General features: G+C 35.9%; 1 protein-coding gene and 1 long non-coding RNA gene across 3 annotated transcripts in view; both read left to right on the forward strand.

Moving 5' to 3' along the window:
• Gprk1 (G protein-coupled receptor kinase 1) overlaps positions 1 to 27,897 on the forward strand; it is a 98,564-nt gene that overhangs the window by 537 nt on the left and 70,130 nt on the right. For both annotated transcript variants that reach the window (XM_070210547.1, XM_002058811.4), the window contains exon 2: positions 27,789 to 27,865. In XM_070210547.1, coding sequence (XP_070066648.1) covers positions 27,789 to 27,865 — 77 coding nt within the window. The remainder of the gene's footprint in view (positions 1 to 27,788; positions 27,866 to 27,897) is intronic.
• On the forward strand, positions 117 to 20,831 carry LOC116651235 (uncharacterized). Its single transcript, XR_004304223.2, has 2 exons — positions 117 to 5,687; positions 9,417 to 20,831. It is a non-coding gene; the product is annotated as an uncharacterized lncRNA (long non-coding RNA).

The following is a 27,897-nucleotide window of genomic DNA, read 5'->3' on the forward strand; positions in this document are numbered from 1 at the left end:
ATATATTTAAAACTCGCTAAATTTTAGAAGGAGCATTATCTATATACATACAATTTTTTCATTTGCTGCCAATCTGTATACAAACTAACGGGTATACGCATATACACATGTACGTACATCATGGACAGTTTTATTAACATATGTATTAATATTTACATTTTTATGATGCTAAATAAGCATTTGGTTTAAACTTTAAAGAATCTACGAACATTCGTTATCCATATAAAATAAAAGAAAAATATCGTAAGACCAATAAAATGTGTATGTATACATAATAAAATACACAAGTGTTCAAATGCATGAACTTTCATATGTATGTATGTATGTACATATTCGATTTGTTCTACCCTGAAATAATGAACGTGAAACGAGTCAAAGTACATATGTATGTACGTTGTGAATGAATTTAATGTTACAACGTTTGTGTAAACAAACAGAAAACATATCTGAATCCATTAAGCATTCATGTTTTCGTATCCCTAAAACAAAACTAGATAATATTCATAAACTTTGTAAATTGGCTTAACAGATCAATTAATCAATCAAAGAAGTTTTTTAAATATAATATTCCTATATTTTGACTAAATATTAAAAATAAAAAAAAAGCCACCGATTTTCTAATATCAATATTGATCTTTGGTATTTCCCATCCTTACGTTCGAATTCCAAATGGTTGAGAAAATTATTTAATAACAATTTATGAATGAAAATACCATATTCTGAAGATGACAAGAAGACATAAGAAACACATCCCCTACCAAAAGGTCGCCGCTTGGGCGTCTGTACCCATTTAATCATTGTATATTTTACGTTAAAATAAAACTATTGGGTACAATTACTAACAAGTATAATAAATTCTTTATATATCAGAATATAAACGAATGTCGAATTTGGTAAAGATATCTAGAAAAAAAATTAGTATTTCATGCAAGAACATAGTCAGAACTATAGTGAAACTAATAAATGCCAAGTTTTTGTAAACATGACTTGAAAAAGTAAAGTTATCATTTATAAACATATGTATGTATTTACATTTGGTTTACGTTTGGTGGCTAGTTGAAGTTCTACATTTGCCTGCTTTATTTACACGTCGAAAGATACTTTGAAAATAACCGTTGGACTTAACCGTTGTGTCTGCCAGTTGAATGATATTTTGGATTTACATGGCAGAACATGTTGAATAGAAAACAAGTAAGGGGTTCTGTCGGGAGCTTCCGACCCTAGTCGATACCTTAAACCCTCTTCTTCCACACCAAATGCAGCTCGTGCTACACGCTACGTTTGTAAAAATATAGATAAATAAATAAAAAGTTCCTTGGCACCGCCTCTAATAAACATCCACCTTAATAATTAATCCTTACTGAGAAAACAGTGAATTCAAATAGCCGCACAGAAAGCAATACAATCGCCATTGCAATGCTGTTGATAGAATTTAAAGAAAATGCGCAAGAATGTGTATATAGAAATTCTTGCCCCAAACTCGAGGCCAGCAAAAGCATGTCTTATTTTAAAACTTTATAAAACCACTAAGTAATCGATTATCGGAAGCAAACTCGATCTGCGCAGGCACTTACAGGACGACTTACAGCTAAAGTCAAGTGTCTAGCTCTTATAGGTGTTGAGATGCTTGCAGTTATACATACGGACGGAAAGAGATAATATTAACAGGTTAAGTCACCATATATACCATGTGTAATGCTGACTGAGCGAGTATTTTCAATGTTACTCTAAAATTTCTGCTTTTAATGTTGTCACAAAAACTCTTATTCTCTTTGTATTTATTATGTGTATCTCTGTATATTAAAACAATTTATTTTTTATTAATGTTTTTTTTTTAGTTTTTAAAGGATTTATGATTAAATATTTACAAAGTTATTTGTTTGATTTTGGCATATTTAAATAAAAAATGCTTGCCATTAGACCGATTTTATTACCTGCAAAATGTAAGTAAAAATGGCTTATAATTAGGTAAATTTTGACAAATGTATGTATTATGATTTTCTAAATCTACTTAATTAGACAATGTTTTACTTTTCATTATGTTGGAATAATGTATTTAAACCTGTTTATTTTTTTATACCCTACACCTATTGAACATGGGTAAACAAGTAAGAGGTTCCGGGAGGTCGGGAGCTCCCGACTAGGGAATATCCTGAACCCTCTTATTCCAACACAAATCAATTCAAAAGAAAAGTTTTCTTGGCAGGGTTCGAACTCGCCACTGACGGCAGTACTTGCTGTCGACTCTACTCAGTAAAAAAAAAATACGTTCCCCAGTAGGGCTCGAACTCGCGACAGACCGCACTACTTGCTATGAAGAGTCATAGTGAGTAGAGACTCAGCAGCCATACTGATAATTATATACTCATGATAAAAAAAGGAACTAAAATTACAATGCTGCTAGAATGCGCAGCAGACGCGCATGAATGTGTGTGTGTGTGTGTGTGTGTGTATACAGAAATTCTTAAAGCTGCTGCCCAATCCAATTGCGGAGTTGCATATAACTTTGAATTTTTCTTAACCGATATTTATGAAATTTTCTACATATATCGAATTGTACCATAGAATATTTGTGTATTCTGAAAAAATCAATTGCATTTAAATTGTGGCTTAAATTTGTTGGCAATAAAAGTTATTAACTTGATTTATAGCTCTAGGGTGGGAGCGGGGAGGTGGCGATAGTTATAAAATGAAAGATACTTGACATGTATATAATATTCTAGAAGCAACGTATCTTGTTTGGTGACGCTAGGTCTCATTATTTACACAATTTGCCTAAAAAAACAGGATTTCGATATCGATTTGATCGATTGCTTGGGAACGGAGTAAGTTATCGATTATCGAAAACAAACTCGATCTGCGCAGGCACTAGGAGCACCAACATCTAAATTTTCAAATCTCTAGCTCTTATAGGTTCTTAGATCCGTTCATACATACGGACAGACGGGCGGACGGACGGACAGACAGACAGACGGACATGGCTGGATCGACTCGGCTATTGATGTTGATCAAAAATATAAAAACTTTATGGGATCGGAGATGCTTTCTTCTGCCTGTTACATACATTTAGATTTTGCACAAATACAATATACCCCTATACCCATTTTTAATGGGTTCAGGGAGCTCCCGACTTAAACCTCTTGTTTTATTTTGTCTAAAAAGACTGCCGCATTAAATTAACCTGCCATAAAGACAACCTAAGTTGCCGACCAATAAACTCATGTCACTTGCAAGGTAATCACAAGATACTATCCATGGATAACACAAAAGGGCATACTATTTTCCGTCAAGGATCATTACTAATACGTGCGCATATTGGAATTTGTATGGGGAATATAAGCGTGAGTATTTTCAATGCTTTAAAGTTATGGATGAAGAATCCAAATTTACTGAATTTTCTGTAAAGCCGTTGAAGCTTTTAATAGCTTGTCTGCTGTTTTTACTAACTTCTCCAAACCGTAAAGCTTATATTTATTGGCTAAGACCAGGACTGAATGGCAACATGGTCAGCTTGAAATAGATTACAGGAAGCAATATCTTTATAAGCAAGGTGAAGCCTAATATCATCTGTACATTATTCCACGAATAGCGAATTAGATAAATTGACATAAAGGACCGTGGGGGAATGGCAACAGCTGTAAACCTCCTTCGATACTGTAAGGTAAGGAATTCTGTAAGTAATTTAAAAGAAATTACTGAAAAAACTGTGATGTCCGATACAACCAAAAACTCAATAACATCAAAAGTAAAAGATGTTCTTAAAGGGCAGACCTTAGTTAGAAAGATAGTTCCGATTTAAGACCTTTAACAATTAAGTAGGTAAACTTAAGATATTTAGATAGCTAGCTGAATGCCTCTAAAAAAGTGGTTTTAATATCAGAGCTGTTTTCCGTTCCTTGTTTTCCGTTATACCTTGAGCTATAATCTTAGCTTACATAAATAATTTAAGGAAATCTTGTGAAGAAAAAAATATGCTTAATCGGAGTAGCGCCCACAGGAGGCTTAGACCCTCAAGTGCGATAGTGAGTATAATATCAGCTGTGACAACTACCACAGCCGGTGGTCCGGACGATGAATTGTCTGAGTGTCCTGAGACTGATCGTTAAGTTTGCGAATATTAACGATCTTAAAGCTAATCCTAGTCCTACTCTGCCCCATAAACGCAGCGATTATAAAAACCACATCTTGGGCGGACCTGTGTAATCTATGCATTTTGATTTACAGCCATATCGTGGTATTATTGAGTGGTGTGCAGCAGTCTGCTTTTAGAAGACCTTTTTCAAAGCACACAATTTTATGCTCCATTTTTATTGTTACACAACATCTGTAGCCCACAGAAGCTACAACAGCAAGATAAAACAAGTAATATGCTTTAGTCGGGAATTCTGGACTATGGGAACCCTGAAAGCGCTACGAGGTCATTTGCATTAGCGATAATATAACTTAAAAAAATATTTCCCTCAATAGAACTCGAGACCGATTAAATTAGCAGTACATGCACACAGCACAGAATACAGTCCAATTCAATAAAGATGCGCATGAATGTGCAGGGATACACATAGCTGTAGCTAACAAGTGTCAATATAAGCACCTGCTTACGTTAATAACTTCTTTTTTTAAGCGATGACCGTTGATGAAAATTTCAGCAGTGATCCTATTTTGCTATAGAATATTTATTTTATTCAAAAGAAGACAATTGCACAATTAAAATTGAGGTCTTTATTGGTGTGTAGTTTAAATTATTTTATTTGATTGTAGCTATGTTGCCGGCGCGGGCGGAAATGGCCATTGCTTTAATATTGAAGATATTTGATATATATTTATTCGAAAAGCTACTTGTCAAATTTGGTGATACTAGCTTTTAAAACATAAAACATAAAATAGGATTTCGATATCGATTTTTGTCGATTGCGGGGAAAGTTATCGGAAACAAATTCGTATTCCAGGCACTAGGAGGACTAACGATTAACGGATTTGGCTATATTTATTCGGCTTTTGATGCTGATCAAGAATATATATTTAAGCAGTCGGAGATGTTTCCTTTTGTTTGTTACATACATTGCATAAGTTCATTATTTATCATAATTTTCTAACGCTTGCTGTTATAGCATAAAAGATGTGCTTAAAAGCCAGACTTCGATTTTTATCGAATGCATGGAATTATGGCAAGTTTTCGACCATTTCAACAACTTATATTGCCTATAAAATGCGCTCCGAAAACCAAAATTAAAAATAAAGTTTGAAACAATTGCAGGTTTTGGGATTGAGGCTTAGATGTATATAAATTGATTGATCTATACCAAATGGCGTAATTAGCGCCATAAGCTGGTTGACCAAATATAAAATCAAATCAATTACGTCTTGCATTCAACATTTATTGGACTTACTTATCTAAAAGCGTATATTTCCTTTCGTTTTAACTTTGCTTTGAGCTAAAGATGTTCACTGAGATTGGCTGGATGCCGGATTCAAATTTTTTCAAGACGGACTAAATATAATATTTTTTGGCTGCTATTGATGACTTATTCGACTTCCAGGAAAACGAAGATCCTTCTGAATGAAATTCGTATCCACAATGCATTATTGTATATCCTGTCGTTTCTCCAGTCTTCATAATAATAAGAATGTTCAAAACGTACCTGAAAATGTGCCTATCAACTGATATGTGGGCAAGTGTTTTGCTGAGGGTAAGTTGGTATGGGCAAATACGTTAATAAGCTTAAAATCGATTTACACTTGAAATCCAGGTTCCAATAAGGTTTTCGCCCAAAAATATTTGTTAACTATGTCCCTCAACAAAATTCTTTATTTTATTATACTATTTTGACCATAGAGGAAAAGCACACGAAAAACATTCGCAAGAAATTACTTACAAAACAAGTTCGATCGAGACGACCTTATGCTTAGGGAGAGGAGGGCTTTTGCTAAAAGAGTAAGCATACATTATTTAAGCTTCCAAAAAGCTTTCAGCCGATGTTTGATAAGTAATAGCTACATTATAGTAATTGAGTCTTTTTTTTGGAAATTCAAAGTGAGTATAACTGTTACAAGTACTTCGGTAGTTTCGTTAGGTTTAAATAAAATTATATTTTATTAACAACCAAATTTTTAAAATGCGTGGTTGATGTAACTGTAGGCCGGTGCTAATTCACTAATGCAGACCCGCTAAAGAACAATACTTGCGAACGTTTAAGTTATGTGCTGACCGCTGAAGGACAATTGAGTCCCAGGTCGAAGTGTATTTTAAATTCATAACAGTGCTGTGTTAAAGGATATTCTATCTCATGTTGAGTAAATCGACAAAACCTTATGTATATCCAATAAAAGTTGATCTTTTGGACAACCTGGAATACTAAGTAGTGAATTATTGTCGCTTTGAATTTAGTGGCTGCATCTGGGAATTGCAAAATGAGACAGGTGCCTGTATACAGTAGAACCACCCAGGAACTACACGCGTTCATACGACGCAAAGACTACATAATGCGGATATATCCAACTGACGAGCCCCGTCAGCAACTCCTTTTCTTTAACGCCATTGAAATTTAGATTACAGGATACTACATTAATGATTGGCAAGAACAAAAAACTGCTCGAGCTTAGAGCCATGGAGTACAAAATAGGTGAACATTTGAACTTCACAAGTACAATAACATAACCACTAAAAACAAGGATCCAATTTCCTAGGCTTCGATGAACTGGAACAACAAATATAAGGGATGATCCGAAAATCGCCTTATTGCTATTGTAATTGTACGAGTATACTCGAATGCCATTTGGATTAAAAAATTCCCCAGAAATTTTTCAACGTTGCATGAATCATGTTTTGAAACACCTTATTTATAAAGATTGCTTAGTATATATGGATGATGTAATAGTGTATTCCACTATTTGCGAAACTAATTGAAGCAAATTTTAAACTACGCTGAAATAGCCAAGACCATAGATCACAGAAAATTCGGGATCCTTATTGATCACAGACTTTTAGTTTGGCATAATAATATGAAAGAACCAAACATGAAACTTCACAGATGGCGAATTAAGGTAAATAAGTTTGATAACCATATCAAATATTTGCTAGCCAAGGAAAGTTATGTCGCAAATGTACCACTCAGAATAAATTTAAAAAAAAATCTTATTAGGCGAAACCCTTTGCAATGTAGTAGCACTGTAGTAGCAACTTCATATACCTACGGAAAGACCGATTAAATACTATAACAGACAAATCGAATTTACTAAAGCAACAAAAATAAAGTGTAAGTAACTTAATATTTTCATAAGAATAAGATACAAACAAGAGGCTCTAGCCGGGAGCTCCCGACAAGGGAATACTCTGAACCCTCTTATTCCAACACCGAATGAAGTTCACGCAACGCGCTTGTTCGAAGTAATAAAGATATATTAAAACAAGAGGTTCTAGTCGGGAGCTCCCGACTAGGGAATACCCTGAACCCTATTATTACAACACCAAATAAATTTTAAAAAAGGTTCCCTTGGCAGGGTCCGAAATCGCGATATCGATTGCTTGGAAATGGAGTATGTTATCAATTATCGAAAACAAAAGCGATCTGCGCAGGCACTAGGAGCACCTACATCTAAAATTTCAAGTCTCTAGCTCTTATAGGTTCTGAGATCCTTGCGTTCATACATACGGACAGACAGACAGACGGTTATGGCTAGATCGACTCGGCTATTGGCGCTGATCAAGAATATATATACTTTATGGGGTCGAAGCTGCTTCCTTCTGCCTGTTACATACATTTGGATTTTGCACAAACACAATATACCCTTATACCAAAAACAATATAAACACTAAGATGAGTAACGCCATACAATAAAATGCTACTATGCAGCTTGATTTTTTTAAAATTGATATTGAAAATTAAATCTGTAGCATTGCGCTCTCACAGCCGAGAGAACGAAAAAGCTAAAATTAGAATGTGCTCTCAGCTCTCTATGAGGGCCGTGCAAGCAATTATGTTTGTATGCGTGTGAATATACATACATAACAGCATATTTGAATGTGTTGTTATCCATTGCTCTGGCAAAGTCTCTGGCTGACAAAGATACAATTTTCTTAGCTATTTAGCGCAGATCACGACCTACCCCTTATCCCATGCGCAATGGGGCGCGTCAGGGTATAAAAGTGGATAATAGAAGTTGTGTGTGTTAATAAAACACTGCGTTTTGCCGAAAAAATACTGTTTTACCCAAGTCTTGACTTTATAAACATTATTCGGACACTGCATCAGGAAAATCAACTGTTTAGAAGTTGTGTGCCAAATTTGAACGAAATGGCCACTGGGACGGTGCACACTGTGAAAGCCCTCACGCTGTCACCGACGAAAACATCAAAAGTTTCCTATTAAATTGGTATCGAAATTGTATGACCGCTGTAATCAATGTATCTCGAAGGCAATTATATTAAAAAATAAAATCAAATTTTATAAAACAAAGATTTTTTCTATGTTAGCCTACGAACCTTTTCGCCGAAATGTTACATTCCAAACAGTTATGTTATATTAACTTCACGTTTACTTTTCTGTAACATTATCGAAAAGAAAATTATCTGTATTTTCACTTTTGCGTTGACAGTCTTTCGTTGACAGTGTTTCGTTGACTGTTTTGTTTTTATTTAATGAATTATTCCTGATATTTGCTTAATGGATGTTAAGAATAAGGTAGCTCCAAAGGTTTCCAGTTTCCAAATGGGAATTTCTTTCCAAAGCACTCATTAATATATTTTATGCCCTTTCGTGAAAGAATATTAGTTATTTTATGTTCATAGATATTTTAAAGCTGCTAGCAAATAATGATTCTCCTGGAGGGGTGGCAACCCCGGTCTCACGATACACTGCTCTGAGTTGCTCAAAAAGAGGAGTAGCAACGGAACGAAGTGGGTGCTCTTTGCGGTACCCTTCAGCTACACATAGAATTTATAACAGCTTCTGTAGATAAAAAGCATAGGCAAAATATTAAAAAATAAAAATTCAAAAAATAAAAACTGATCTCTAAAATCGGTAGATCAATGTTTTTCTGTATAGCTACTTTAAAAGACTGTGAAAATAACAAATGGCACACTCTTTTATTTATGTTCCTTTTACTTTTCCTACCGCACTTTGTCATTCCATATGCCAAATATTAAATTTATTTGTTATTCTCTTATTTCTTCAAATGGACACAAAATGCATACATGTACATGTACAGTCGAACTGAGAACACGAGAGACATTTGGGAGCATATACATACAATTTGATTTACATTTGAAGTACATATGCGTATGTAAATGTCCCTCTGTCTTCTAATTAATATTTTACTGCTGATTAAACAAATATATACAAATATATTTTAAGAACTTTATGGCTTGTGATTTTATGTTGCTTAATTTAAAACTTGATTTTTCCCCTTTTAATTTTTAGTGGTCGCAATGTTGCGATGGCTTTTATAACACGAGTGCTTGAAAAATGAATAAATTTCGCATCGATAAGCACATCGCTTGTGGGTGCATCCATTTTGCTAATCCCCAGCGCTCGTCGGCTGGAAGCTTGGAAACGGAAGCAATCGTTTTTGAAAATGGTCTTTATAAACACGGATGTAACCAATTCGTTTTTAATACGTTTGCCTTTTTTCATTTCGATTTTAAGTTTTGTTATTAGTTTTATAAAACACTAGTAATTATATATATGCTTAAAAATAACTAAATTTGTATTAACAGAAAATTAAAATAAAAACAACATAAAGTGAAATTGTAAAGTTAATTTACAGTAACTACAAAATATACGCAAATAACAAATGGTTCAAACCCACCTCTTTGATGTATATGGCGAAACAACACTTACAAATTGTTGTAAGGAATTATAAAAACATTTAGTATGGTATTATTTAAAGTTTTTATTTTAGAGGTGAGCTTGCGCAATTGTAATTTATAAGTTTCTTACTGATGTGAAAATGTTTTTTTATACCCTGATTACCCCGTTCAGGGGTAAAAAAGGTATAGTGCAAAAGTATGTTAAAGTGTGTAATATGAAACAATCCGTCCTCATGTATGAACACAAGGATCTCAGAACCTATTCAATATACTTGAAGAAGGCTCCTCCATGTGCCCGCGTTGTAGGACTCAGTTTTCGATATTCGATAACTTTCCCCGTTGCAACTAATCTATAAGAATCGATTTCGAAATGATATATTTTTAGGCAAATCTTTTTAGAGCTAGAGTTACTAAACTTGACATGTAGCTTCTAGAATAGTATGTATATATCAAGTATCCTTCATTTTATTGCTATCGCCACGTTCCCGCTATCACCACATAGCTTCAAATCAAGTAAATAAGCCAACTTGCATGCAATTGACTTTTTGAGAATATACAAATGTTCTATAGTACAATTAAGTTAAGAAACACAAGTTATCAAAGAAAATGTGCTGGGCTGGCCTCGTGCTTGCGGCAGCTAGCGCAAATTGCAAGAATTTCTGTATATGTAATTCTGTGTATGTTCATACACACATTCAAGCGATTCTTTATTGAATTCTATCAACAGCATTGCAATTGCAATTGTATTGTTTTCTATGCTGCGATTTACATACGTAATATTTCTCAGCAAGACTTAGTTGTCAGTATGGATGACGATTAGAGGCGGTTGCAGGTTTGCGGTTCGAGTCCTTATGAGTAAACATTTTTTTTTCTTTTTTAATTTTTTTTTTTTCTAATAAGGCAAACGAGCTCGTAGTGCGACCTGAATTTGGTGCTGACAGAAGAGGGTTTAAGGGGTCTCCTAGCCGGGTACTCCAGATTCGTGCCACCTAATTGTTTGTAATAATATTCTTTTGAATTTAGAAAGTTATAATCGTGAATTGAAAATTTGGAAAAACTAGAAAACATATTATATGCTGCTGCAATTTTTAATTCGCTCATAAAAATCACAAGATAAGCCGTCTATCCTTTGTCAGCTTTTCAGTTCGCCCCCGCGCTGCTACTTCGCCCCTACAATATACTGCCCGTTACAGGTGTACAGAATAGTTGACTCTCAAACGCATTAGGCGAAGATAAGCTCACCGCGTCTACCGTTACGCATTAGAGGAAGATTAGATCTCTGCGTCTACCGTTACCCAACACTGCTATTATCTATATATATTGGTATACCTATGTATCCTCTAATGAGGAGTAAATTTTTTAAACCATATGTATTACCTGCGATAGTTTAGAACAAACAAACATCGAAGATTGTTAACGGCCTATTAAAATTAATGCTGCCCATACAAGATCTGACATTAATTCGAACACGAAATCGCCAAAAATATACTAGATAAAATAAATTATCTTGTGGTCCCAAATTCGTGTAGTTGAAGTCCTGATGCTTTTTGCTATGAAGTATGTCGTACCTACATTGCCAATACAAAAATAAGAAATATCTTAAACATAAGTCTCCAAAATATTTCTAGTAATATTCTTCGAATTCAACTTGGAAAGAAGATTGAGCAACATCAATTATTTGCAATTTTTGTCGAGCACATTTGTCAAAAAAAAAAAAATAAAAATAAAAATAAATCGACGAGTAAGTACCACATTACACAAAACAAAAAATTATACTTTTGCTCCTATTATTTCTACTTTAAAATTTTCAAGAGCTATGATATAGAATAATACTCATTTATATAGTACTGACAGCTACTGTTTTAAAAATAAATGGAAATTACTTTCTGGCGAAGAAAAATGTCAGCGAATGCCAACGGAACTATGCGCCGATATCTCTCAATTATATAAATTCATAGCTTTGCGAAACGAGTAATGGATTGAAGGACAGTGGTTACGTAAAGTATTGCTGCATACTCCGCCTTACTGAGGGAAGGATTGGAAAATCATAATGTCCAAAATGCGTATCTAGTAAACGTTTATGACATAATACGAACTACGTAAATGCTTTAATAAAGGAAGCACTAGGGTACATAAAAATTGTTTTTGTACTTCTTTCAATGGAAGGCTCATTTGATGGGCGCAAACTCGAAAGCTATTCAGAAATAAGAGTACTCTATGTTGACATCCGATGAAAAATAAAAGTGGAAATCATTTCGACGAAAATTAATGGCTACAACAAAAGTGAGGATTTTATTGGAAATGACAAAAAATGATTACACCAACAATTAAAATCGCCGATATCAGAATTTGTAGAAAAGCCCCTGTTATTTTAACCATTTTAGGAATACCGACTATGTTACCAATCCACACTTGGAAACATAAATAACATTTAATACATTAAGAAATAAGCAGTAAATCGTGCTGTTAATAAACATTTATAAACATATATTTTTTCCGATAACTAAAGGAATCCTTTGTTCATTAATTCGTGGGCAAGGTGTATGAAAAAAACACCAAATATTGTATAAAACAGACTGAATATAGTTTTCGGTGTTGTGGTATTACTTGGATCTAATATTAAATTTTTTTTGCCGTCTCATCACGGATTTCAATTATTAGTGTCTAAAATACCCCTTGCTTATGCAATTATGGAAATACAGACGTGAAGAACACCATTCATATTTCTTCCGAAACTTAAAGTCAAAAGTCGTAAAATATTGATGAAATATATTATAACTTATGATATAAATTTAAAAGTATATGAATGATAAGCGGGTTTTCCCCGGCCTTGTTTGTGGAACGTTTTGTGCTAAAATTGTTATATACTTCCTTTCCACTTAGTACACGCCCGTTTAAAATTGAAATCTACCCGTTCCATACGTTAAAAGTGCCTCGAATAAAGAACCAAATGTTGGAATCAAATGTTTTTTTCGCCCTGTTAGTCTAGTGGTAAGAATCTTGAGTCCGAATGAAAAACTTGCGTATACAGACCCGCATTTCATTTTTCAAATAAGTTCTGATATAGATTTTTCAAAATGAGTTTTGATATCGGTTTCAAACCCAAAAAATTAAATTTCGCCAAATTTCCAGTCATTTGCGGGTAGAATTTTCCATATCGATGAAAAACTTATTCATTAAGTTCTCAAGAAAAGCTTTGCAAATAAGTTTGAAACCAATCGGACAGACTTTACAAATGCATCAAAAAAAGTTTGAATCGTTCTTGCCACCGAGGATGCTTTGATTTTGCGAAAACTTTGAAAAACGTCTTAAATGATTCTTCATATAGATCCTTTGAAATGAATTTGAACGCGAAACGTCAATCACTAAATTTTTGACCCCCATTTCCACCAAGAAGGAATGAACTTTTCGAAAACACCCCTGAAACACCCCTGATAGTATTTTGTAAATGAAATAAAAATGAGTTTTAGGCCGATCGGATGGTAAACAAAAATATTTCATATAATTTCGCAATATTCCCACACATGCAGGTGGAATCCCCCGAAATCCCATCCTAACGTGTACCTTCATCACAAAAGCTACAATGGAATTTTCAGCTTCCTAGCTCTTCCGTTATGGGTTGTACGTAGATCACCAATAAGTCAGTCCAAAAAGTTTAATATATAGAGATAAACATTTATGCATAAAAGTAAAGCTTTTTCAAATCGGTTATGAGATTTTTGAGCAATGTTCAAATACTTCTAAAAAAAACCAAACATACCAGATTTTAAAAGTTTGTTAACATATACAGTTTGGCTGTTTCATATTACCACTAACTATACAGCATATAGGTGGGACGGCTGTGTATGACTTTGTTTTTGTTCGTTTTCGACGAGTCACATGAAATAATGAAATTCTGCATGTATTCAAAGCTGCAAATTCTATGTTCACAAAAACTTAAAATCTTGTCAAATTTGCCTCGAATAGGCAGACAATCGACACACAGGCGCATAAATGTTTGAATACAGATTAAGCAAGTTGCATCTACGAATCTATTAATCTAATAATTGTATCCGTAGGAATCTTTCTCAATCCAATGTTGGTGTCGGGCTCTCTGCGTGAATCGATGTTTAATTTCACTTGTGTAGAATGCTGGCCTTGAAGCTCAGTAATATAACAAAAATTGGGATATTCTCCTGATATGTTGCCAGAGGAAAATCTAAAAATGTCTTTGCTTTCTGCCTTCCGTGCAGATTTTGCTCACTAAGCCGGAGTAGAAGTGGAAGGCCCAATTTCAGATCGTGTCCGGTAACGTTCAGCAAGGAACTGGATACGACTCTAAGTATTTTACTCGATTTCAGGTCTCTGCGCTGAGATCGGCAGTGGTCAACGCTTCCTGCTTGTAAGCCACGCGGGTCACAAGTTCGCAAAACCGCGAATATGTCGTCAAAGTTCTTGCTCAAATTCATTTGAGGGGTGATTTGCACTTTTTGGAAAATCCATTCTTCCTTCGTGAATTTGTGGTCATATATTTGGTGGGTAACGTTTTGCCTTCATATTTGTTTCCAAGCATCTACATAAAAAATCAGTTGAGACGTGTTTCACAATTTTCGTAAAATCAAAACTCCGGTGGAAAGTGCATATTTTAAGAATTTTTTGGTGAATTTTAAGTTGTGTCCGATTTGCATCAACTTATTTTCAAAGCTCTACATAAAAATATAATGAATACGTGTTTAAAATGATTTTCAAAGCTTTTTGAGAACATTGCTTTTATAACCTGCTAGTCGGATTATAAGATCTTATTATAAGATACTTTCATTAATCAAGATGCATGAATATCTGTGACTTCTAATTGGTAATGCTCCTTTTTAGTGTTAGCTTTAAAGTTTATCTGATGTAGTATTTAAACCCGTAAACCCATTAAAAATGGGTAAAAAGCGTAAAATGTATTTTTGCAAATGTATGTAACAGGCAGCTTAATGCATCTCCGACCCCATAAAGTATATATCTTCTTGATCAGCATCAACAGTCGAGTCGATCTAGCCATGTCCGTTTCTCTGTCGGTCCGTCCGTCTATCGGTCCGTCCGTTCCGTCCGTATGTATGAACGCAAGGATCTCAGAACCTATAAGAGCTCTATAAGAGCTAGAGATTCTAGCTGTAGGTGCTCCTAGTGCCCGCGCAGATCGAGTTTGTTTCCGATATTCGATAACTTACTCCGTTTCCAAGCAATCGATAAAAATCGATATCGATATCCTGTTTTTTTGGGCAATTTCGGTAAATAATAAGAGCTAGAGTCACCAAACTTGGCATGTAGCTTCTAAAATAGTATATATATTTGCATTTGGTGTTGGAAGAAGAGGGTTCAGGGTATCCCCTAGTCGGGAGCTCCCGACTAGAACCTCTTACATGTTTGGTGTTAATAAAGGGGCGGATAACAAGTTTCTCATATGTTCGATATCTATATCTAATAGCCTTTGCATGCGAGACTGTGTAAAAAATCTGACATTCCTATTGTCTTGTCCATTAAGTGTAGGAAATGTCTCACATTTAAATATATAATATCTTTTAGATAAGTGCTTTACGAAATCACGTTGTTTTCAAACTCATTCTTCGCTACCTATTATATGAATGTAATCGGTGTTGGTTATCCGAGCATTAGTCACTGTGAGATGTAGAAGTACCGCGGGTAAGCCTGGGGTGTTGGAAAGGATAATTTCTTAACTTAACTTATGTCACATCCGGTATTTATCTTAAGGCTTGATGTCCTTGTGGACCACACTTCTTTTACTTGAGAATGGGGTCCTTAAGTCTAACCCGACTTTTTGTTTTCTTTTGTTTGTGCTTACTAAAATTTTGGATCCTACGTCAAATACTCAGTTCTGGCCTCGCCGATTTTTTTATATCGTGTTGTGCTCTGTCCAGTGTTGTGAAACATCTGACTTTTCATAGATTTGCAAAAGTCATAGAAATATATGGTATCGCGTACTTGTCTGGAATAGTATTTTCATTAAGTTTATGAAAGTCAGCTTCTTCTTATTACCCAGCTCATTTGTTCCCTTTTTGTCGACCACCATTGGATTATTATAATGGGTCGTGACTCTCTGATAATGTCTTTCGTTAGAAGGTCGTATATTTCACGAGTTATGAAGTCGCTCTCGTTGAGTAGGGATATAACTTTGAATAAATGGGCTGGTTATCCGTTGATCGGATTGTGGCTACTAAAGATGTATTATATAAGATTTTGAGGCTATTAACATTAACATTATCAGTTTTGTTGAAGTTTACATTTTTTCATCTGTGATACTGTATTTATATGATACATTTCTAAATTAAATTTCATTGGTATCGGTCTGCGTTAGCAGACATAAACCGATGATTCCGTTGAAAATTGTCAGTGTGCTTCACTAGAAGAATGGGCTATTTTTGATAGGTATTTTTGTTACCAGTTTTTAAGGCTCACGAATACTTTTCAGCTTTCATCAGCTTCACAATTTTATTTATAATTTAATTAGTCTTTTATAAAAATGTTTTAATACCTTAAACCCATTAAAAATGGCTTTAAAATATGTTCTATGCTAATGTATGTAACAAGCAGAAGGAAGCTTATAAAGTATATATATTCTTGATCAGTTACAACAGTTGAGTCTATCAGCCCGTTTGTATGTATGAACGCAAGAAGATTGGAAGTTTCCAAAATAGTTATAAGAGCTAGAAACATCAAATTTGAAATATATATCCAGCTAGTGTCCATGCTGTAAGAGTTTGTTTCCGATATTCGACAGCTTGACCTGCTTCTAAGTAATCTAAATTCTAAATATACGAATATTTTACAGAAGAATTTTTAAGAATTTCTTCAAGATCGGTTAAAAAACAGCAGTTATTAGGAAATGTGTTTTGGCCCACGTGTTTGCGGCAGCAAATCGAAGGAATTTCGGTATGCATGTGGGGCTTTATTTTGGATAAGGTTATACAAATATTATTGTAATGTTTTAAGTTACAAATAGTTGGTTAAGTTATAGGATCAGCTCTCACAACCTTTTTCGTCGAAGACCGAACTCCAACTTCCGTCTTCGTCGTTTTCGGCATGCTGCTCTTCTTTGCATCGTGCACGTTTTCGTCCTCTGCTTTAGCGAATTCGCATACGTCGTGTGTTGAATGGTTGTTATCTAGGGATTTCGTTGTTGTTATGCGTACGTCGAAAGGGGGCGATTGCCTGCCTCGAGTAATACACACCCACGTTTGGCCATCCTGCTTATTCGCCTGCTTATTCGCCTCAAATACATTTTCATCATCGTAGTTTTCGGGAATCGACCATGGCTTTAGATACTCTGCACAAGTCCAAGAGTTATTTGGGCCATCGGAGCTACCAACTTTTTTTACATCATAGGCATTGTTGTGCTTTACTTTACTTACTTACTTCCAGATTGTGTTTGCTTAATGGCAACTAAGTCGCCAACGTTGTATTTTCTTGCTGCTTTACGTCGTAAGTTATACGTCTTTTTATTTTCGGCTTGTAGATTTAAAATTTGAGTTTTCGCTTTGGCTCTTAGTTCGTTGCGCACTTCGTCGAATACAACTGCGGACCTTTTTCTTAGCATTTCATGCAGCTTGTGATTATCTTTAGTTCGCATCTTGACTCCCATCAAAAGATCAAAAGGAGTGGTGTCAATGCTCCTGGTTTACGTTTGCACTCTTTCTACATGTTTATACAATTTCGTTGGGTCTTCCATACTTAGTTTTATCAGTACAGATATAATAGCTGCATTAAGTCGTTCCACTTGTCCATTCACTCGGGGTAGTCCAGTAATCGACTTGATGGGTTTGATATTTTTTTTTCGACACAGTATTTCAAAAAGTCTTGAGCTGTAAATGCTGAGCCGCGGTCAGAAATCATACAGGCTGGTTTTCGAAATACTACGCTCTGGCAGCGCAACTTCGAAATGACTGCATTTGCTGTAGTCGACTTTGTGGGATAAAGCCAACAAAGCTTCGTAAAAGCATCGATTACAGCTAATATGTGTTTATAATCCTTGTATGTCGGTTCCAGTTACCCAAAAAATCAATGTGATATGTTTGCAATGGGACGTCTTTCTTTTGGAATGGATGTAACAAACCTTCTTGTTTCCCTCGCTTACGATTTGTAAGAATGCAGGTAAACCCTGTCAGGCAGTCAATATATTTCTTAATTTTTTCTTCAACGTTCGGTATAAAATACTCTTTGCATATCAACTCTTTTGTCTTTTTTATGGCGAAATGCCCTCTATCGTGGGCTTTATTGATAATTTGTCTTTGCATACAACATCGTCGGCTATCTTGTAAAGAATGCCTGCCTTTATGAAATAATCTTCATAATTATTTTTTTCGTCATCGATTATTTTTATGATTGATTTCAATTGGTCATCTTGTTTTTGTGCATTCCCTATCCGAATCGATATGCTTTCATCATTTATTGTCATTATTGGATATCTCGAGAGCACATCTACATGTTTCATGCGTGAGCCGGTTCGGTGCTCAACTTCATAGTTAAACTCTTGTAAAAACAACACCCACCGGGCCACCCTTGTGCACAGATTCTGCTTTTCTAACGTCTTTGTAAATGCATTGCAGTCTGTGATCAACTTAAATGGGATGCCTAAAAGGTAAACTCGAAACTTGTTTAACGCTTCGATGACAGCTAATATCTCAAGCTCATAACTCCAAAACCATCTATTGATGCATCAGTAGTACTTCGGTCTCGTATTTTTGATTGTATATAGCTATTACCGGGTTAGAGGTCAAACATTTTTTCAGGGTTTCGATAGCACTTCCTTCTTTAGGACCAATCATAAATCTTGTGTTGCTTATTGTCAAATCTAATAAGGGCTTTGAAATAATGGCATAATTCTGGATACATGTTCGGAAATAACCAGTAAGGCCTAAAAAACTTTCAAGCTGCTTTAGTGTCTGTGGCGTCTTAAATTTTGAAGCAGCTTCAATTTTTTGCGGTGTCGGGTACAATTTTTTGAATTCTATAATATGACCCAAAAACTGGATTCTAGTTTGTAAACAATTACACTTTTTTAAATTAAGCTCCAGCCCGTACTCTTTACAGGTATTCATAACTTTAATAAGATTTTTCAATGCCTCTTTTTCGTCTTTAGCCGCTATGATTACGTCGTCTACGTACGGTAGTGCAATATTTCTACGAGAACAAATGAGGTGTAATTCTTATAGTCCTCGGCGACTGGCACATGGAAGAAGCCATTCGATTGTGCTAAATATCAAAGCCTCTTACAGGCGATCGAACTGATCATCTATTAGTGGCAATGGGAAATGATCTTTTATGATTACCTTATTTATTCTTCTGTAATCGCCATCAATAATGCCATCAGACTTTTTTACGAGAACCACTGGACTCGTAAACTTCGAATCTAACTCTTCGATAATACCATTTTTCAGCCATTCATCAAACTGCGCTTCAATTATGCGTGCCTCTGTAAATGCAAATCTTCTTGGCCGCGAAAAAATTGGAGTTTCATCTTTTAAAATTATTTAATAAAGATCTTCATGTAAAACATTAAACTTGCTGCCGGTATCAAACAATGCTAATCACTTCTTGTTTTTGAAGAAAAAAACTTCTTTTGATGTTAGCGCAGTTTTGTTCTTTACAACACGAATATTTTATTTGACTTGATTTTGATTTTTACATTTTCCTTACAATATTTCGATATGTGTCCGAATTGGTTAAAATTAAAACATTTTCTTTTTGTTTATTCATGCAATTGTTGGCTAAATGCCCCTTTTCTCCACAACTAAAACAATTGATTTTTTTTCCTGTGCGTACCACTGTGCATCATTTGCACCTATTTCTCTTTGTCAATTTTATCACTTTTCTTATTTTTCCACTCAATTTTTTATAGTCTTTTAATTTGTTTTTAAACTCGTTCATGTTTTTTGCACCATATAAAATCAATTTGTTAATGGAAAAATCATCTTTACCATCGATCACTTATTGCATGAGTGCTTCGTCCTCCATATTTCTACGAGATGCGATGTCTCTCATGCGATAGAAATATTCGTAGGTGCTGTCACCATTTCGACGCCTGCTCTCAGTCAACTGTGAGTGTATTTGCTTGCTGTTCAGTCCAGATTTGATTGAAACGTTCTTATACCGCGTGGGCACAAGGAGGACACACATTAAACATTTTAATTTTCTAGGTCTTCGATCAAAGCGCAGGCAGACGGAGGTGAGTAGTTCGACTGGGCTATATATGCTGAGCAGCATTACTTTTAAGGACGGAGATGCTTTCTTTTTTCTGTTTCATATACTTTCACAAAGCTTTAAAACCATAATAGAGATTAGCAAATAGATACGGGTATAAAATTGAAAATAATAGCAGCAGCAAATCCATTGAACTTTGTAAGATTATACTGAATTTAACGTTAGAGACATGTGCAGAGCAAACAATTCGAATATGTTGCAGTTTGTTTTGAGGCTCAAGAAATTGTATTAATTATTGTTTCTAACTACTTTCCGATTAAAATAATTAATAAAAAGCATTATTTTTAGGCCTTTAGATTATTTGTCAATTGCAAATTTACAATATTATAGGGCAAAGTGTTTTGGAATATTTTTGGTTATTAGTGAAATGAGTGGCAAAATGGAGTGTCAATTTCTATATAGTTAGGCAGTCCAAACCACTGTTTGCTAGGAGGCAGAAATTTGTACTGTTCAACTTTATGTGTTTCTAGGAAATTCCAACCAAAAAACCAACAATATCGTGAAAAACATGATTTTTTTCACATTCATTTTAGGGGTGTTTCCCACTTTTCAGAAAATCCACTCCTTGCTAGTTTTTTTACTATTCTCTAATTTGTAGTCTTTCTAGTGGGCAAATCACTATCATTTGTTTTGGGGTATACTTCCTTCCTAATCAACAGTTCCGGTGGATCGAAAGTTTGTATTGCGGTTGGTCGCCAATTATGCAAAAAAAAAAACTAAAGCGAGCTGAGGCATAAGCTACAGAAAAGGCGCAAGCGATAACGCTGCTCTTGGGACACATGCACGGGATAATTGCCGCTGCTGACCGTTTCGATCAGGGCGCTGAACTGAAACATTTACTGTGTTAGTACCATGAGTGCATTTGTTAGCCAATGCGAACTTAGCTTATAAATTACTTAATTACTATTAGCGAGGCGCACTTGTTAAGTTAGACATAGAAACATAGAAAACCGGCGCTTAGGTACTCTTAATACTTCAATTTCGCATCCCTTCAAAAGGGAAGAAATGCTACCGTTATTTGAGAAAAATTCAAGTTGCTGCTTATGCGAACAATTACGCACACATACACTTAAGCGCGTTTTAGGCATTCTTGCGAGAGTATTGAAATCATTGAGAGTCAGCTAAAGCGGTTTCCTGTATTGCGACCGAATTAATAGAAACTGATACCGTCCTAGCACACTATGCATATAGCTAACTTCATCTGATTTTAATTCTAACGGGGTCAGTGAGCGAGGTATGGTTCCGCACAAAATCGAAATCGATGTGGAACTATGTAATTCAGTAACCAGCCTCCATATCCAACAAATGGCGACTAATATAAAATGATTCACAGAATTAGTCTGAATCAGTAATTACAAAAAGGTGTTCTTGACCTCGAAGACAAGAAGCCTTCCCAAATACTACGTTAAATGATAATGATGCACTGATGTAGTACGAGTTCGTTTGTTTTTGCTGTCCTAGCATGTGATATGACCCTAGTTTATCCTCACTCACAGAGGAGATTATTCCCCACCTATATGATCTATATAAAAGAATTAAATTCATTATTAGTTCGGGTTATTACCCGAATCAGCATATTGCTGATAACACTTCAGTAATTTACACACAAAACAATTTCCATATCATTCATTCATAAAATAAAGATGCCAAGCGACCTAACTATCCACACTCGAGAGCAATTGTAGCATCTACAAACATTGTTTCTCTTACTAGAAAACAACTACGAGCAAGTTGTTTTGCTGAGTCGCCCATTAAATCTGCAAGATTCAATCTCCTCTTGTGTGCTCCCAAGCAATCAACAATTTCCCCATTTCTGAGTCGATCTTGACTTAGCATGTACGTTATGGCCCTATTGAATTGCGATTTCTATCAATATTTTTGTGATGATGATAACTAACTTTCCAGGCGAAATTACCTAAGTTAAATAAAGATGAATTAAGAACACAAATGTGGTGACAGAAGTGGTCAAACTGAGCATTAATGAGGACCAACTACGAGACCTGATCAGTTTACTGACTAGCGCCATTCGGTCAACTAAGCAACAAGCGGGTCTAGATGCACGTCGGGCAGCAAGTTCTACAAAAATAGCGCCGTTTGCAATGCCAAACTTCATGGGTGGGGAAGACTCTACAGTGCAAGACTACTTTCAACGATTCGAATATGCACAGCAACTGAGTATAATTTCTGATCCTGACCACCACCAGTATGCAAGGGGGCATTTGGGAGTTAAACTGAATACGGCGCTACGTATCCTGATAAGTCCAAAGTAGTCAAAGGCAAGAAGTGCTAATTAATTACTTCGATTGCCAGCGAAACATTTACGCAGAGAATTTCAAACTCTGCCAACAACGACAGGAACCAGAGGAGTCACTGGCAGCGTCTGTTCTATGCTTGAATCATGCACCATCATCTTGCAAGTATTACTCGTTTCTAGACAGAATGCTAAGAGAACAAATGATTTTTGGTATGTAAAATCGCAGCATGCGATGGGGTTATCGCGAAACAGCCAACAAACTTTGCGGACGCAAACCATTCTGAATATTCCAAGGAATTGTTACCATGATCAGCAAACACGGTTAATGATAACAAAGCCGCAGATACGGCCAATCAGGAAGAAGTTTTAAAGCCGATTGAAGCAAGAAAGGATCTGCTAGGGATGTGGAGGCCACTTGTGCAAAGATTGAAAATTCAAAAAGGAGAAATTATACGCGTGTGGTTAGGTAGAGCACACAAGTAAGATATGTAAGTTCAGTACGAAACAGATCTTCGAGTCAACAGATTCAGAAAACTTGGAAGAGATACAACTTATACAACAATCTAATATCAACGTGATCAAGTCAGCGGGTACCAAAAAAATAACAATAAAGATTGATGGATTGAGAAAAGTAATGGAACTAGACACACGTGCAGCATAATCAATGAACAGACCCTTCGCAAAAATATACCTTCTATGCGATTAAAGAAAACTGCCCCAAATTTTCTAGTAATTCAGGGCACAGGAGATTTTGGAAAGAATACACGTAAATAAAATCTGTGTGAACACACTGTATGGGCGAAAATGGATCTCAGATTAAAGTGTAAGAGAGTACAACTACAGCAAATATTAACAAAACTTGATTTTATATTTGACGCTGATGCCGGAGTCTTTAAAGGACCAGCTGTTAGGTGCACCTACAGCCGGACGCGAAACGCATTTTAGCTAGTGCAAGTTATATACCATTCGCACTGCATAATGCTTGCGACAAGGAGGTCGATGCAAAAATTACTACAGGCTTCTACAAACGAGTTGATAACTTAGAATGGGCATCTACAACAGATATGTATCAAGGAAAACGGGATCATTGATCATTGATGGGCATCCATAGTGATCGCATACTTTGATGTGACTAATTTACGCATTGATCACGAATTCGCTCACGTACTGATATTAAATATGTCCCATACGGTTTCACTCGACCGTCTCGTGCAACATTAAAATATTACAGAATCCATATACTTTAGAAAATGTATTAAAAAACGGTTTAGAAAAGGGCAATAGTAATGGTTTTACTGCGCAATTGGAGGGGCCAGTTAGCGCAAATTCCAAGAATTTTTGTATACATTTATTAAATTATTAATGGCCCACAAAGCGATTGTCTTCCTCATTATGGAATTATATGCTAAAAGCTTCGTTAATGAACACAACTTTGTAAAAAGCATCACAGACCGATGAAGGTGTTTTATTTGCCAGTCCGGCCGGCTGTGCCACTTTTCACAGCTAGTTTTGGCAGTGATGCTATTAGAGCCTACATCTAAGCAGAACGGTGTACGTAGGATAAAAGTGTTCTTAAGTAAAATTAAAAATAATCTTAATTTGCTATATTAATTAAGAAAATACAACAAATAGGAAAAAGAAAGTAAGAAGATTGTTAATAAAGTAAATAAATGTAAGTTAGCTATAAAGAGTGTTAAGTAGATCGGACAAATAGAAAAGTAATGGGAAATCACCGACCCGGTGGGGAACATTTACAGCCTGTCCGGCAAGCAATGGCCCTGCTTAAAGCTGGGAATCCTCAGCGACTTCCCGAGGGTATTCTGACAGCAACGATTTTATTAGGGGTGGCGAAAGTTCGGTAGAGAAAACGTGATGCAAACTATTATAATTTTTACACAGCACGCGAAAAGGATTGTGTATAGCAAAGTCTGTTGTGCACGTAGATAGGAATAAGGGGCGATAATTTTTGGTTGGTCTAGTCGGAACAGAAAATTGAAGACGCCCTAGCAGAAAAGCAGAATCTATGTCGCCAGTAATCAAATTATGTAGAAGGACAACACCGAGAATTGTCCTACGGTTGGTTAACGCTGGAGTAGGATGGCAACTGAAGATTAGGGTCCCCATTTAAACCTCGTAAGGCAAAAAGCAGAAATTGCTCCTGAACAGATTCTGGCTATTGTTATACTGCGGAGACCAGATGCAAGAGCAGTATTCAAGGATAGTGCGAACAAGACAGGTGTACAGAAGTTTCATTATAAAAAGGATCGTTTAACTGCTTAGAACTCCTTAGAACTCCTTAGAATCAAAAAGAATGCATAGATCCTTAAGTGTTAGTATACGTTGCAAAGGGATATTGTCGATTGTATAACTGATAAGATAAGGTGTAGCACGATTAAATGTCATAAACATACACTTTGAACAATTCAGATGCAATTGATTGGCCGAGCACCAAAGTTGCATAGCGTTCAAATCGCCTTGTAGACGAGAATGATGTAGGGGATTAGTGTATGATAGAATACGTTTCACATCGTCCGCATACATGAGTATACGGGCATGTGATATAACAAAGTTAGTCAGTGTCAGCATTACTTGTGGACAGGAATGATATAAGATTCATTCCAAAGAGACGGAAAGACAGAAGATTCAAGGGATGGATTAAGAAGCTTCAGCAATGGATAAAGAAGGAAAGAACTACATTCCTTGAGTAGACAAATAGGAATATTGTCAAGGCCAGGAAAATAAAAAAATTTTAAAGAGTTCACAACTAATAGGAGAGAGGCGTGTGAATCAATGGGAGGAGGTATAGAAGTAGAGAAAGAAATAGTAGAATAATATAATTTTGGGCAAATTGCCTTTTACAACGAGTTAGATAATTCTCATAGCATTGAGAATTCAGAAGAAAGAAGTTCGACTTGGCTATGGAATATAAAGCCAAGTCTGAACACGAACCAGACTTTTTAAACTTTTTAAAATATTTAGATTTTAAATTGTTTAGATGTGATAATCTGGGAGTAACCCAGGGAGGTTTTGAAAAAGTAGTCGAAGGAATTGACTTGGTAATACACATATCTAAGAGGGAGTTTAGGGTGATATAAACAAAATTAATGGCAGTATTCATATCAACAGAGTCATATAAGAAAGACCAATCGGTTGCATAAATAAGCTGTTTCAGCAATGAATAATTTCATTTGCGAAAGTAACGGCGGGGCTTATTGGCTGATAAGCATGAAAGAAGGAATTACTATTGAGCATTGTAATCTCTAAAGTAGGATGATATACATCCTCAGGAAGAGATAAAGGAGGAGACCTAGACACATTAGAAATAAGGTAGTTTTTAAAAAATACAAGGTCAAGCGTTCTATTTAAATGATTAGAAATTGAATTGACTTTAAACAACAAAAGACCAAGCATGCAGTCTATAGAACTAGAAAATTTTCGGCAGTGAATAATGACCAAAAGAAAGAAACACCATAAATATGATAATGATATCACGCACGTGTGAAGAAACTTCTTTAAAACAAGTAATATATTTCATATAAATTTGAATATCAGAAGAAGCACGGACATAAGATCATGTTATATAGATATTCCGTGTAGGAAAAGACACCTTAACTGAGAGAATCTCAGCGTCAATAGGCGTACTAAAACAGAAAATTTCTGAATGGAGAGTAGCTTTAAATCCGAGTCGAAGGAAGTGCTGGCTATCAACAGATTTTTAAGCTTTGAAACTAGACGGTGACAAGCTGGTTACGCTTTTTAGGCCTGATCTCGTGAACAATCATAAAGCAGGGGTAATTGGGCAGTCCCTTGAAGAAGACGATAAAGACAACATTGGAGATACATCCAAGTTACTAGGAAGAGACAATAAAGGCGTTGATGCCTGAACAGAGGTAGAGAGCAATTGCAAAAGTTGAGGCTCCAACTGACTGTTGCTTGGAGACTTAAATTTGTATTTGCCTAGCAACTCAAAGCTCGAATCAAAATTACTAGAGAGATCCTTAGCCACATTATTCAATTTTAAGAATTGATTTCTCACAGAATTATACATTCTGGAGAAATACATTTCCTTGTCGATGCATTCTGGGCACGACCAACGCAAGCCACCGCAGCCCTTCTTGGCAATCGGAGCGATCTTGGCGCAATCACGCCCAGCGAGACCTGCACATTTTGCATGCATCATATTCTCACACAGCACACAATTAACAAATTGCGACAGTGCAGAATTATCAGCCTGCGTGAACGTGCACGGTTTCTTACAGCACGACATAATTATTGAATGCGTATGCAAGTTGCGAGAGCGCTGAGCAATACGAAAACGGTGCACAAAAATAGAGCAAGAGTTTCTAGTCGGGAGCTCCCGACTAGGGGATACCCTGAACCCTCTTCCTTCAGCATCAAATGCATATATATATTTAATTTTAGAAACTATATGTCAAGTTTGGTGACTCTAGCTCTTATTATTTACCAAAATTGCCAAAAAAAAAACAGGATATCGATATCGATTTTTATCGATTGCTTGGAAACTGAGTAAGTTATCGATTATCGGAAATAAACTCGCTCTCTAGCTCATATAGGTTCTGAGAACCTTGCGTTCATACATACGGACGGACGGACGGGCGGACAGACAGACGGACATGGCTAGATCGACTCGTCTATTGATGCTGATCAAGAATATATATACTTTATGGGGTCAGAGATGCTTCCTTCTGCCTGTTACATACATTTGGATTTCGCACAAATACAATATACCCTTATACCCATTTTTAATGAGTTCAGAGTATAAAAATTAGCGAGACCGCGATGCACAAGCAGAAATATGCAGCAAACACACGCACAAACAAAAGAATGCACAGGGGAGCAAATATATAAAAATCTTGGAGCACAAGTAAAACACGTCAATCACTCTCAACTGTGAACTCTCTCATGTACACACATACACACACTCATGCGCGTCTGCTTCAAATTCTATCAACAGCATTGATATTGTTGTGAATGTACCGATCAAATCGTACCTCGCACTTCTCGTTACACGTCTACTCACTCTGAAGCTCCTTCAAAAAGTGTTTCGCGTCGGCCGCTCGACTTCGCCGCGAGCTTTCGCAACTTTGCCTCGAAACTTTCGGTCATCGCCGCCGAATTGAAGGTTCGCTCTCGGAGGTGGTGTTGAACGCACGGTTGCTGCGACGGCTGGCGGTTAGATTCAAATTTAATTCAAACTGGGCTCCTTGCCCTTAACTAGCTTCAATACATCGGCACCGTGCCTTAACTGTTCTTATTACTAATACAATGCTTGAACTGTAGGATGGTCACCTTAGTGGCCGCCTTACCATATTAGGAATATTGTAACCTTTTTATTATACTATGCTTAAACATTAAAGCCTCACTCTATATTTGAAGTAAAATTAATTTAACTAGTCCTCTAGCTACCAATCACATCTGTCATATACTTAAAAGCTTAAACTTAAACCGTATAAATCCTCTTTGCAGCGTTAGAAGCGTTATGTACAAATATCTTGAGAAGGAAAACGAACTCAACTTCCACAACATTTTTAATCAGATTATAGGTATTTAATATTTTATAAGATCAAACTCTGCA

The sequence above is a fragment of the Drosophila virilis genome, chromosome 5 (assembly GCF_030788295.1).
Source record: "Drosophila virilis strain 15010-1051.87 chromosome 5, Dvir_AGI_RSII-ME, whole genome shotgun sequence".
Taxonomy (NCBI): Eukaryota; Metazoa; Arthropoda; class Insecta; order Diptera; family Drosophilidae; genus Drosophila; species Drosophila virilis.